The following is a 12,729-nucleotide window of genomic DNA, read 5'->3' on the forward strand; positions in this document are numbered from 1 at the left end:
AAAAATGTCAATAAAGTCTCTCTCTCTCTCTCTCTCTCTCTCTCTCCTCTCTCTCTCTCTCTCTCTCTCTCTCTCTCTCTCTCTCTTTCTCTCTCTCTTTCTCTCTCTCTCTCTCTCTCTCTCTCTCTCGCTCTCTCTCTCTCGCTCTCTCTCTCTCTCTTCTGATCAGTTAGTTTTATTTTTCCAAGCTGCATTGGTTGTTCCTTATGAGGTTTGGATGAGATGGGGTTACTCACAAATGTTTTGGTTCCTGAAACAGCCCACCCAGATAGAGAAGGACCTGGGTAAGAAGCACGAGTGCATCCTCTAGTTGTTTCTCTCCTTCTTTCCATGAGCCTTAGGTCAATGCGAGCGACGAGATCCTTTAATCTCTTTAGTGTGAATTTGGGGAAGCACCTACAATGTACATTTCAGGCCCCTACATGATTTCTAAGTGGTAGAACTTGCAAAATCGCTAGGTGTTGAAATACTTATGTTCGTCACTGTGTGTGTGTGTGTGTGTGTGTGTGTATATATATATATATATATATACCGTAAATCTTCTAATATTAGCCTGTATTTAATTAACTGCCGGGTATCATATTTTGGCCGGTGTCAGCGGAGGTGAATAATGGCCGGTTCTCTTTCTTAACATTCGTTTCGATGTCTCACTATGGGATACGCCCCTCCGCGGATTCCTCAGAAGCACTTATCTCAATACGCCAATCCTGATTGGCCAGTGACCGTGACGTACGCGTCCCCCTGCTACTATAAGTAGCAAGCGTCCCAACGTACGCACTATTCAATCACCTCTTCTCGCTTCGGTGGTCGCTTATCTCTGAGGTAAGTTAGCTCAACTGTTCACAGACGGAGCCTTCTAATATTCTCTCCGTCGCCGAACGTTAACTTACCGTCCTTCTGTCCTGACCTTCACCATAGGCTCGGGGCATAACGAGCAGCTTCACACTCCAGTGCATCTGTTCGTTCTATGCTAACACACCAGTTAGCCAACATGGAAGCCGCTCCTCCCACCAGAGGATTCGACGGTGCAGGAGCTCGCCTCTGTACCTGTGGGAACAAAATCTCAAGCAAAGACCCGCACAGGGTCTGCTCGAGCTGCCTCGGGCTGGAACACGCCCAGCTGGCATTGGAAGTCCCCGGGTCATGTGAGAGCTGCGCTTGCTTCACCCTGAAGAGCCTTCGCCGGCGGCTAGCGCGCCAAGCTAGCCTGTCGGGGAAGGACCCTTGCCTGCCGGCCCCTGGGCCACCGCCTGGGGACGCCAGCGAACATGTCCTCCCGGAGCCGGAACCGTGTGCCGAACTCAGCTGGGGCTCACAGCTCGAACTGGCCGGTCCGAGCCACCCCGCCGAGGATGTGTTGGAGTTGGACTACGGAGACGACGAGGACACCTCGGAACTCCTCATTTCAGAGGAGGACGAGGAGGACGACGTCTTTCTCCCAATCGCTCAGGCCTCCATGCCTAGCTTTCCGTCCTCTCCCAGGGATGGAGCGGTTTCTCCGGCCGCCCACCTGGACATGCAGTCAGTCTGCCGACGCGCTGCGACCAGGCTCAACATCCCTTGGCCCACCGTGGTCACTGAGGCTGTCAGATCCCGCTACGAGGGAAAGAAGCTGCCTCAGGCCACGAGGGCGGCAAAGCCCCTCCTCCCCGCCTTCCCGGAGCTACTCCAAGAAGTGGGGTCCTCCTGGGACAAACACCCGTTCAGCTCCAGGTCTCCTGTCCAAGGAGCCTCCTCGCTGGACTTCGAAGGGATGGAGACGGCTGGCATGCTTCGCATGCCGCCGATGGAACCGCTGGTTGCAGCCCACCTGCACCCACGGCTCTCGGCGACTTCCTCCAGGCCTCCCGCTCTCCCTGCGAAGGCGGACCGCTTCCAGTCGGCGCTGAACGAGAGGGCGTACAAGGCTGCCGCCATCTCGGTCCGAGCTTTGAATGTCTCCTCCATGCTCTCGGCGTACCAAGCCGAGCTCTGTGAGGACATGAATACGAAGCCGGACCCGGAGGTGCGGGAGGAAATCACCGTACTGACCGACATCTGCCTGCGTGTGCAGCGCTGCGCGGTCCATGCTACGGCTAAAGCTATGGGCATGATGGTGCTTCAAGAACGTGCACGATGGCTGAACCTCACCAACCTCTCTGAGAGAGAGAAGGAGGACATTTTGGACATGCCAATCGTGCCTGAAGGCATTTTCGGCTCTGCCCTGGCATCAATGCAGCAACGGTGTGCGGCTAAAAAGAAAGAGGATGAAGCCCTTCATCTCTGCCTTCCCCGTAAACCCTCACCGGCGCTACCGGCTCGGCCGAACCTGCCTCAGGCAGCTGCCCGAGCCCAGCCTCAGTTCCGGATCCCAAAGCGCCCGAAGCCTCAAGCTGTCCAACCAGCTCCTTCGGGCTCAGAGCCTCGACCACTTTGGCCTCAGGGATCCGGCAACCAAGCTGCTCCGCCACCGGGACAATCCACCAGACACGGCGGTCAGCAGGTGAGGAGGAAGAAGTGGGCAGCCTGTCGGAGTTCTTCCCTCCCGACGCTGCAGCTGGCGGTTCCCCGTTCGCCAGCTCCTCCTGTTGGATGTTGCCATGGTGCTTTCTCCCCCCCCTCACGGAACCCCTCCGGCAGAGTTCCCGAGCGGTCCAGGGTGGGGCCAGGACGTGCAGCCGGCGGTGCCGGCTCAAAGCACACGTCACAAGCACTCACATTGTTTTTCACAAACATGTCACGCTCAAGGAGCATTAAAAGGTTCGCTGTCGCATCCAGACAAGATGTCAAGGGCGCAGCAAAAATCAATATAAATGTCACCCATGAGCGGTTCCAGGCGGGGGCGGCGCCACGGGTCGTCCCCGTAAGCCTGGGCCGTCAAAGCACAAAGCCCCCGCGCATGCGCAGTGGCTGCCACGAGCACCGCTGCCCCACAACCTCTGGAGGGAGCTGGTGCTCCGTGTGTCACGGCTGTGTCACCGCTCTCCACTCACAGGGAGGAATGGACAGCGGTTTCTGCTTCACGTTGGGTGCTGAGAACAATTTCGAGGGGTTACAGGCTCCAATTCGCTTCTGTTCCTCCTCGATTCTCCGGCGTAGTGTTCTCCCACGCCCAGGGGTCGTCAGCTCACATCCTTCAGGGAGAAATCTCCTCCCTGCTGGAGAAGGGAGCGATATGCATTGTGCCTCCCGATCGGTCTCAGAGCGGTTTCTACTCCAGGTACTTCCTGGTCCCGAAGCGGGGAGGGACCGGGATTCGCCCGATCCTGGATCTGAGGGCCCTGAACCAATGCCTCAGAAAGTACAGATTCAAAATGCTCACGCTCTCATCCCTTTTGCGTCTGATTCACCAGAGCAACTGGTTCACCTCAATCGACCTGAGGGACGCATAATTTCATGTTCCCGTGTACCCTCCACACAGGACATTTCTGAGGTTTGCCTTTCAGGGAGTGTGTTACGAATACACCGTGCTCCCATTCGGCCTCTCGCTGAGCCCGAGGGTGTTTGTCAGGTGTACGGAGGCGGCGATCGCCCCTCTGAGAGGGAGGGGCATTCGGCTGGCCACGTATTTAGACGACTGGCTCCTGCTGGCACGGTCCAGAGAGGAGACAGCGTCAAACACGCTGGTTGTGATCCCTCACTTGTGTGGTCTGGGTTTCAGAATAAACTGGCAGAAAAGCGCTTTACTCCCCTCCCAGAAAATAACCTTTCTAGGTCTGAATCTGGACTCAGGGGCGTTCACGGCCCGTCTCTCGGCACCGCGCGTGAACGCGCTCTCGTTCTGCCTGGCGCGCTTCCGCCTACACAGTTCGGTGCGGTTTGCGTTATGCCTCAGGCTTTTGGGTCTCATGGCGTCGGCTATTTCAGTGGTACCACTCGGCCGTCTACACATGAGAGATTCTCAACGCTGGGTGGCTTCTCTGGGTCTCTCTCCAGTACGCCACAGAGCGCGCAGGGTGACGGTCTCTGCAGCGTGCGTCACGGCGCTCCGCTGTTGGCGTCACCCCTCCCTCTTGGCACAGGGGGTGCCTTTGGGGTTGGTTCTCGTGAGGAAAGTGGTCACGACAGATGCGAGCCTGTCAGGTTGGGGGGGGCTCCTGGAGGGTCGCTCTGTCAGGGGTGTGTGGAGCAGAGAGCTCTGGGGGACACACATAAATTATCTGGAACTCCTCACGGTCTTTCTAGCCCTGAGGCGCTTCCTGCCTTTTCTCTCCGGCCATCATGTCCTAGTGAGAACAGACAACACCTTGACTGTGGCTTATATAAACCACCAGGGGGGGCTGCGCTCCGTGCGGTTACACACGCTGGCACGCAGACTGATCCTATGGTGCAGCAGGCATCTCCTCTCAATCAGAGCCACCCATGTCCCGGGTGTTCTGAATCGGGGGGCGTATCTGTTGTCCAGAGGGACACCCCTGTACGGGGATTGGAGCCTGCATCTAGCAGTGTTGGAACAGATTTAGATCCGGTTCGGCACAGCCGTAGTGGATCTTTTTGCCTCCAAGGAGAATGCTTACTGTCCTCTGCGCGACCGAGACGCTCCACTCGGCGTGGACGCGCTGGCGCACGACTGGCCACGGGGACTGCTTTACGCTTTTCCCCCAGTGGCCCTGATACCACCCACCTTGCTGAGGGTACGAACCCAGCTCCACACTCTCATTCTGGTGGCCCCATACTGGCCAGCTATGCATTGGGTGGCGGACATTTTCCAGCTCCTGGAGGGCCAACCTTGGAAACTTCCGCTTCGCAGGGACCTGGTGTCCCAAGCGGGAGGCTCGATCTTCCACCTTCATCCAGAACGGCTGGCCCTGTGGGCCTGGCCCCTGAGGGGTGCGGGCTAGTGTCAGCAGAGCTGCCCCAGGCGGTCATTCGAACCATTCAGAATGCTAGGGCCCCCTCCACTAGGTCCCTATATGACTGTAAATGGAGGGTGTTTGAAGCCTGGTGTCAGGGCAGGGAGGTCTCACCCTTCCAATGCCCGGTGAACGTCATTCTGTCTTTCCTGCAAGACTTGTTGGATGGGAAGAAGGCTTTCTCCACCATTAAAGTGTACCTAGCAGCCATTTCCTCCCGACACTTGGGTTTTGGGAAGAAACTGGCAGGTCAACACCCCCTGGTGTGTAGCTTCATGAGGGGCGCGCGCAGGCTTCTCCCTGTGTCTCGACCCCTGGTGCCCTCATGGGATCTGTCCTTGGTGCTGTCGGCCCTCTCCGGGCCTCCATTTGAACCTATGGACGGCCTGGACCTTAAGATCCTGTCTCTTAAGGTGGTGCTACTCCTGGCTTTGGTATCTGCAAAGCGAGTTAGTGACTTACAGGCTCTCTCTGTGCACCCATCCTGCACCCAGTTTGCACCCGGTGACATGAAGGTGTCCCTGAAGCCCAACCCTGCCTTTGTGCCTAAGGTGGTGGGCTCCTTTTCTCCTATTATCCTCACAGCTTTCTACCCGCCACCCTTCTCCTCTCCTGAGGAGGAGCGGTGGCACAAGCTGTGTCCGATTCGCGCGCTCAAGGAGTATGTGAATCGGACGGAGAACCTTCGCAGGGGGAACCAGCTTTTTGTGTCATGGGGTGGGCCTCGTAAGGGGAAACCCGTCACAAAGCAGAGGCTTTCCCACTGGATTGTGGAGGCTATTTCTATGGCTTACTCCTGTCAGGGCATTCAGGCACCTGTTGGGCTCAGGGCCCATTCTACTAGGGGCCTGTCTGCTTCTTGGGCCCTTTTTCGGGGGCTGTCAATCCAGGAGATTTGTGCTGCAGCAAGTTGGGCTTCTCCACTTGCATTTGCACGCTTCTATAAGCTTGATGTTTCGGTCCCTGCAATGACTCACACGATTCTGAGTGTGGGGTCTTTGGCGGGCCAAGACGTATCCCTGTAGGTTGGTGATCGCTGGATAAGCTGTCTGGCAATACGGGAGTCTCCATATCCCATAGTGAGACATCGAAACGAATGTTAAGAAAGAGAACTTTAGGTTACTGTCGTAACCCCGGTTCTCTGAGTAACATGAGTGAGATGTCTCACCAGACAACCCTTCTTGCTGGGCGAAGCGAGAAGAGGTGTTTATCTTGAATAGTGCGTACGTTGGGACGCTTGCTACTTATAGTAGCAGGGGGACGCGTACGTCACGGTCACTGGCCAATCAGGATTGGCGTATTGAGATAAGTGCTTCTGAGGAATCCGCGGAGGGGCGTATCCCATAGTGAGACATCTCACTCATGTTACTCAGAGAACCGGGGTTACGACAGTAACCTAAAGTTTTTTATTGCGGCCGGGTGGAATGTGGTAACAAGCAAGTACGGGGAGCGGTTGTGTCATCCGTCTCACTTTTGATTTGCCAGTGATAGACCGCGAGGGTAACTTTAACCGTGCGGAGACGAAGAGGAGGCGAAAATTTGATATCAAGTTCAAAGAGAACGTGCTGATTATGCTGCAGAACACTCTGGGGAGCAGTAGGGGTTGTATGAACTAGTCACTAGTCGACTTCACCGCTCTATAGTGACTTTTTATGCCTGTCATCGACTAGTCGCTGTCACGTGATAATGACCGGCAAGATGCAATCCACGGAAAAGACAGCAGCCTGCTGTCAGCAGTCAGGTCCCCACCTGGGAAAAAGTGTTGGGTCACAACAGTACAACTAGTCTAGGCAAAAAAGCTTGTATTGATTTGGTCAAAGGCATGACACCAATCCATTGCTTTAGTCTGATTTGTATGACAATGGAGTTTTTGGGTTGGTAATTTCTATTTTCAGATATTGAACATCAATGTTATAAGTTCAAGTGAGAGACTCAAGTGATTGATTTCAGTATAAATGAAACGGGCCAAGAAGGAAATCAGCATTCAAATGGACCTCACTGATTGTGCTAATCTTTGATTTCAGCTGATTCTTGAACTGTGTCGTTCTGAAGAGACCGCAGAGCTCCATGTTATTCAGCCACACCTTGACCGAATGCAGAACCTCAGATCTCTGTGGAAGATTGAGGTAGGTGGAAACCTTTTCTGAGCTGGTGTGTATTGGCTTTGTCTGTGATTAAGTTTACTAAAATACACTGAACAAAAATATAAAAGCAACACTTTTATTTTTGCTCCCATTTTTCATGACCTGAACTCAAACATCTGAAACTTTTTCTACATACACAAAACACCCATGACTCAAATATTGTTCTGAAATCTGTTTTCATGTGTGTTAGTGAACACTTTTCCTTTACCAAGATAATACATCACACCTCACAGGTGTGCCATATCAAGGGGCTGATTAGACAGCATGAATAATGTACAGGTGTGCCTTATGGGCCATTCCCATCTGTACCGGGTCGGCCTGGGCCGGGTAGCCCCAGTCGGCCCCAGCCTGGCCCGGTTGATTCCACACATCCTTGCCTTAAGCCCATGTGGGCTGATTCTTCCCACCAATCAGAGGCTTGCTCTAATGGAAGGTGTGAATTTGCTGTCAGCAGTGGGTGTGTTGGCCCTGGTCGGCCTGAAGCAGACCCCCTCGAGAAGAGGGCTGAGAATGAGCCTTGGTTGGCCCGGAAAAATACCAGGCCACCCAGATATGTAAACAACCTACGCTACCCGGCCCGGGCCGACCCGGTACAGATGGGAATGGCCCAGTAGACTGCCCACAATACAAGGACACCCTGACTTGTGCACAGTTTTGCTTTAGATGTGATGTAGAGGGGCAGAAAACCAGTCAGTATCTGATGTGGCCACCATTTGCCTCACGCAGATTTACACATCTCCGTGACATAGAGTTGATCAGATTGTTGAATGTGGCCTGTGAAACCTAGGTCCACTCCTCTTCAATAGCTGTGCCAAGTTGCTGAATATTGGCTGGAACTGGAACACGCTGTCGTATAAGCCTATCCAGAGCATCCCGAACATGCTCAATGGGTGATATGTTTGGTTAGTATGGTGGCCATGCAAGAACTGGGATTCTTTCAGCTTGCAGGAATTGTGTACAGATCCTTGCAATATGGGGCCGTGCGTTATCATGCTGCAATATGAGGTGATGGTTGTGGATGAACGGCACAACAATGGTCCTCAGGACCACAGTGCATTCAAAATTCCATCAATAAAATGCACCTGCCCATACCATTACCCCACCACCACCATGGGCCACGTGTTCAACAACGTTGACATCAGCACACCACTCACCCACACGACTCCAGTCTCCCATTTGCCCTAAACACTGAAAACCAGGACTCATCTGTGAACAGAACACCTCTCCAACGTTTCAAACGCCATCAAATGTGAGTGTTTTCCCACTCAAGTTGGTTACGACGACGGACCTCAGTCAAGTCCAGACACTGATGAGGACGACGAGCATGCGCATGAGCTTCCCTGAGATGGTTTCTGACCGTTGGCGCAGAAATTTTCTGGTTTTGTACAGGTCCTTCTCAAAAAATTAGCATATTGTGATAAAGTTAATTATTTTCTGTAATGGACTGATAAACATTAGACTTCCATATATATTAGATTAATTACACACAACTGAAGTAGTTCAAGCATTTTATTGTTTCTAATATTGTTGATTTTGGCATACAGCTCATGAAAACCCAAAATTCCTATCTCAAAAATTTTGCATATTTCATCCGACCAATAAAAGAAAAGTGTTTTTAATACAAAAAAGTCAACCTTCAAATAATTATGTTCAGTTATGCACTCAATACTTGGTCGGGAATCCTTTTGCAGAAATGACTGCTTCAATGCGGCGTGGTATGGAGGCAATCAGCCTATGGCACTGCTGAGGTGTTATGGAGGCCCAGAATGCTTCGATAGCGGCCCTAAGCTCATCCAGAGTGTTGGGTCTTGCGTCTCTCAACTTTCTCTTCACAATATCCCACAGATTCTCTATGGAGTTCAGGTCAGGAGAGTTGGCATGCCAATTGAGCACAGTAATACCATGGTCAGTAAACCATTTGCCAGGTCGTGCTGAAAAATGAAATGTTCATCTCCATAAAGCTTTTCAGCAGATGGAAGCATGAAGTGCTCCAAATCTCCTAATAGCTAGCTGCATTGACCCTGCCCTTGATAAAACACAGTGGACCAACACCAGCAGCTGACATGGCAACCCTGACCATCACTGACTGTGGGTACTTGACACTGGACTTAAGGCATTTTGGCATTTCCCTCTGCCCAGTCTTCCTCCAGATTCTGGCACCTTGATTTCCGAATGACATGCAAAATTTGCTTTCATCCGGAAAAAAAAGTACTTTGATCCACTGAGCAACAGTCCAGTGCTGCTTCTCTGTAGCCCAGGTCAGGCGCTTCTGCCGCCATTTCTGGTTCGAAAGTGGCTTGACCTGGGGAATGCGGCACCTGTAGCCCATTTCCTGCACACGCCTGTACACAGTGACTCTGGATGTTTCTACTCCAGACTCATTCCACTGCTTCCGCGGGTCCCCCAAGGTCTGGAAGTGGTCCTTATCCACAATCTTCCTCAGGGTCCGGTCACCTCTTCTCGTTGTGCAGCGTTTTCTGCCACACTTTGTCCTTCCCACAGACTTCCCACTAAGGTGCCTTAATACAGCACTCTGGGAACAGCCTATTCATTCAGAAATTTCTTTCTGTGTCTTACCCTCTTGCTTGAGGGTGTCAATGACGGCCTTCTGGACAGCAGTCAGGTCGGCAGTCTTACCCATGATTGTGGTTTTGAGTAATGATCCAGGCTGGGAGTTTTTATAAGCCTCAGGAATCTTTTGCAGGTGTTTAGAGTTAATTAGTTGATTCAGATGATTAGGTTAATAGCTCGTTTATAGAACCTTTTCATGATATGCTAATTTTTTTAGATAGGATTTTTGGGTTTTCATGAGCTATATGCCAAAATCATCAATATTAGAAACAATAAAAGTGTAAGGCTAGCATACGTGTTTAATTTGGGTGCTTTTTAAGCTCAATACACTACGTTTGACCAAAAAGAAGTGAATTTCTATATAAATATGGAAATCCAGTCTGATTAGTCTTTGAATGTTTAACCAGAAGATTTAGAATTTTTTGTTTATTCAGGGATCGTAAGATACTTCGTATCAATTCAGACAGAGTCAAGTTTATAAAAGTAAGAAATTTAATTTCTAAACAATTAAAAACATGACAAATAAGAAACTCTTTATGTGATGAATGAATCTAAGTGGATGGAATGTGGATGATGTGTGAATGCGATGTTATCAGAACCTTCGAATCTGGAGAAACTGAGTTCTGAGTGGGAGTGAATTTGGTCTGCTATAAACTATAATTGATGGTTTATAAAAACCACATCAGATGCAATCATGTGAGTCTACGTACCCTTCGTCGGAGACCCCCGTTGTAGATCTGGACTGTCAGGAAGTCAGATGGACCCCAAAGGTACCGAAGTCCGTAGGAGAAACTGCAGTACGACCAGACTGGTCTCGAGATGTCTCCAGGTCACCACAGTTGTTTGCGTCGTAGGAATACCTCTTGAGTTGAAGCTCGTTCAGCTTTATTCTGAAGGAACCGTTTGTGGTCAGCTGTAGCATGCAACAGGTTTTGACAGCTTGTCAAAAATGTGATGGGAGAAGAAGCTTGCTCCGATGGCCAGTCAGAGTAGGGATCAACTGAATCACTCAGGAAGTGATGCTGTTTAAATAATGGCCATATTTTGGTTTACTGATAAATCAGAATTTGCCCTGTAAAGGGGTTTTGTCAGCAACTCAGATTCACACCTCCCTCGGATATGAAGATGCTGATTTTGTGGATAAGAAAATATCTGTGCAGTGACGTTAATTCTATCTTGCGTCATGGAGATATGGTGAGTGTGTCTTGCCCAGTCAGTGCACTGATTAAATATATGGGTCATATATTTCATTTCATCCTTTTTAATCTTTCAATGTAATAATAATATTCATTTCAACTTCAGGCAAAATCTCGGGCTTGGGAGGAGTTTGGTGAGGCCATGGAGAAAGACTATCGATCGGCTCCAAAGAGGTTCTGGCAAACTGTCCGGCGCCTAAGGAGAGGAAGGCAGCAACTCGCTCACACTGTTTACAGTGGGGATGGGGAGCTGCTGACGTCAACTGGGGCTATAGTCGGATGGTGGAAGGAATACTTTGAGGAGCTCTTCAATCCCACCTACGTGCATTCCGAGGAGGAACCAGAGCCGGGAGACCTGGGGATGGACTATCTAATCTCGGGGGCAGAAGTTGCTGAGGTAGTCAAACAACTACACAGCGGCGGAGCCCCGGGGGCGGATGAGGTTCGTCCTGGGTATTTCAAGGCTATGGATGTTGTAGGGCTGTCGTGGTTGACACGTCTCTGCAACATTGCGTGGTCATCGGGGGCAGTTCCTGTGGAGTGGCAGACCGGGGTGGTGGTCCCCATCTTTAAGAAGGGTGACCTGAGGGTGTGTTCCAACTATAGGGGGATCACACTCCTCAGCCTCCCTGGAAAGGTCTACTCGAAGGTACTAGAGAGGAGGGTCCGATCGATAGTTCAATCTCAGATTGAGGACAAGTAATGTGGTTTTCGTCCTGGCCGTGGAACTGTGGACCAGCTCTATATCCTTGCAAGGGTGATGGAGGGGGCATGGGAGTTTGCCCAACCAATCCACATGTGTTTTGTGGATTTGGAGAAGGCTTATGACCGTGTCCCCAGGGGCACCCTGTGGGGGACGCTCCAGGAGTATGGGGTGGGTGGCTTTCTGTTAAGGCCCATTCAGTCCCTTTACCAGAGGAGCATGAGTTTGGTCCGCATAGCCGGTAGTAAGTTGGACCTGTTCCCGGTGAGGGTTGGACTCCGCCAGGGCTGCCCTTTGTCACCGGTTCTGTTTATTATCTTTATGGACAGAATTTCTAGGTGCAGCCGTGGTGTGGAGTGTGTCGAGTTTGGTGGCAGGAGAATCTCGTCTCTGGTTTTTGCGGATGATGTGGTCCTCCTAGCTTCATCCAGCTCTGACCTTCAACTCTTGCTGGGTAGGTTCGCGGCAGAGTGTGAAGCGGCTGGGATGAGGATCAGCACCTCCAAATCTGAGACCATGGTTCTCGACCAGAAAAGGGTGGCTTGCCAACTCCGGGTCGGGGGAGAAGTCCTACCTCAAGTGGAGGAGTTTAAGTATCTCGGGGTCTTGTTCACAAGTGAGGGTAGGAGGGATCGGGAGATCGACAGGCGGATTGGTTCAGCGTCTGCAGTGATGCGGACGCTGAGCCGATCTGTCGTGGTGAAGAGGGAGCTGAGCCAGAAAGCCAGGCTCTCGATTTACCGGTCGATCTACGTCCCAATCCTCACCTATGGTCATGAGCTTTGGGTAATGACCGAAAGAACGAGATCGCAGATTCAAGCGGCTGAATTGAGTTTCCTCGGTAGGGTGGCCGGGCTCAGCTTTAGCGATAGGGTAAGGAGCTCGGACATTCGGGAGGGACTCGGAGTAGAACCGCTGCTCCTCCGGATCAAAAGGAGTCACTTGAGGTGGTTTGGGCATCTGGTTAGGATGCCTCCTGGACGCCTCCCTGGGGAGGTATTGCAGGCATGTCCTGCCGGCAGGAGGTCCCCGAGTCGACCCAGGACACGTTGGAGAGGTTACATCTCCAATCTGGTCCAGGAATGCCTTGGGGTCCTGCTGGAGAAGCTGGTGGAGGTGGCCGGGGAGAAGACGGTCTGGAGCTCCCTAGTTGGGATGCTGCCCCCGCGACCTGGACCCGGATAAGCAGAGGGAGACGACGACAACTTCAGTAATTTAAGCTCAGATTAATCAAAACATTTCATTTAACCATGTTGTCTATTTCATTATATGATTAGTTACTC

The 12,729-nt window shown here is 51.7% G+C and overlaps 1 protein-coding gene across 1 annotated transcript in view; it reads left to right on the forward strand.

Moving 5' to 3' along the window:
* The window catches only part of LOC107374395 (zinc finger protein 84), a 41,663-nt gene that overhangs the window by 9,186 nt on the left and 19,748 nt on the right, over positions 1–12,729 (forward strand). The window contains exon 3 of the mRNA XM_070553001.1: positions 6,857–6,958. Coding sequence (XP_070409102.1) covers positions 6,857–6,958 — 102 coding nt within the window. The remainder of the gene's footprint in view (positions 1–6,856; positions 6,959–12,729) is intronic.

The sequence above is a fragment of the Nothobranchius furzeri genome, chromosome 7 (genome assembly GCF_043380555.1).
Source record: "Nothobranchius furzeri strain GRZ-AD chromosome 7, NfurGRZ-RIMD1, whole genome shotgun sequence".
Classification (NCBI taxonomy): domain Eukaryota; kingdom Metazoa; phylum Chordata; class Actinopteri; order Cyprinodontiformes; family Nothobranchiidae; genus Nothobranchius; species Nothobranchius furzeri.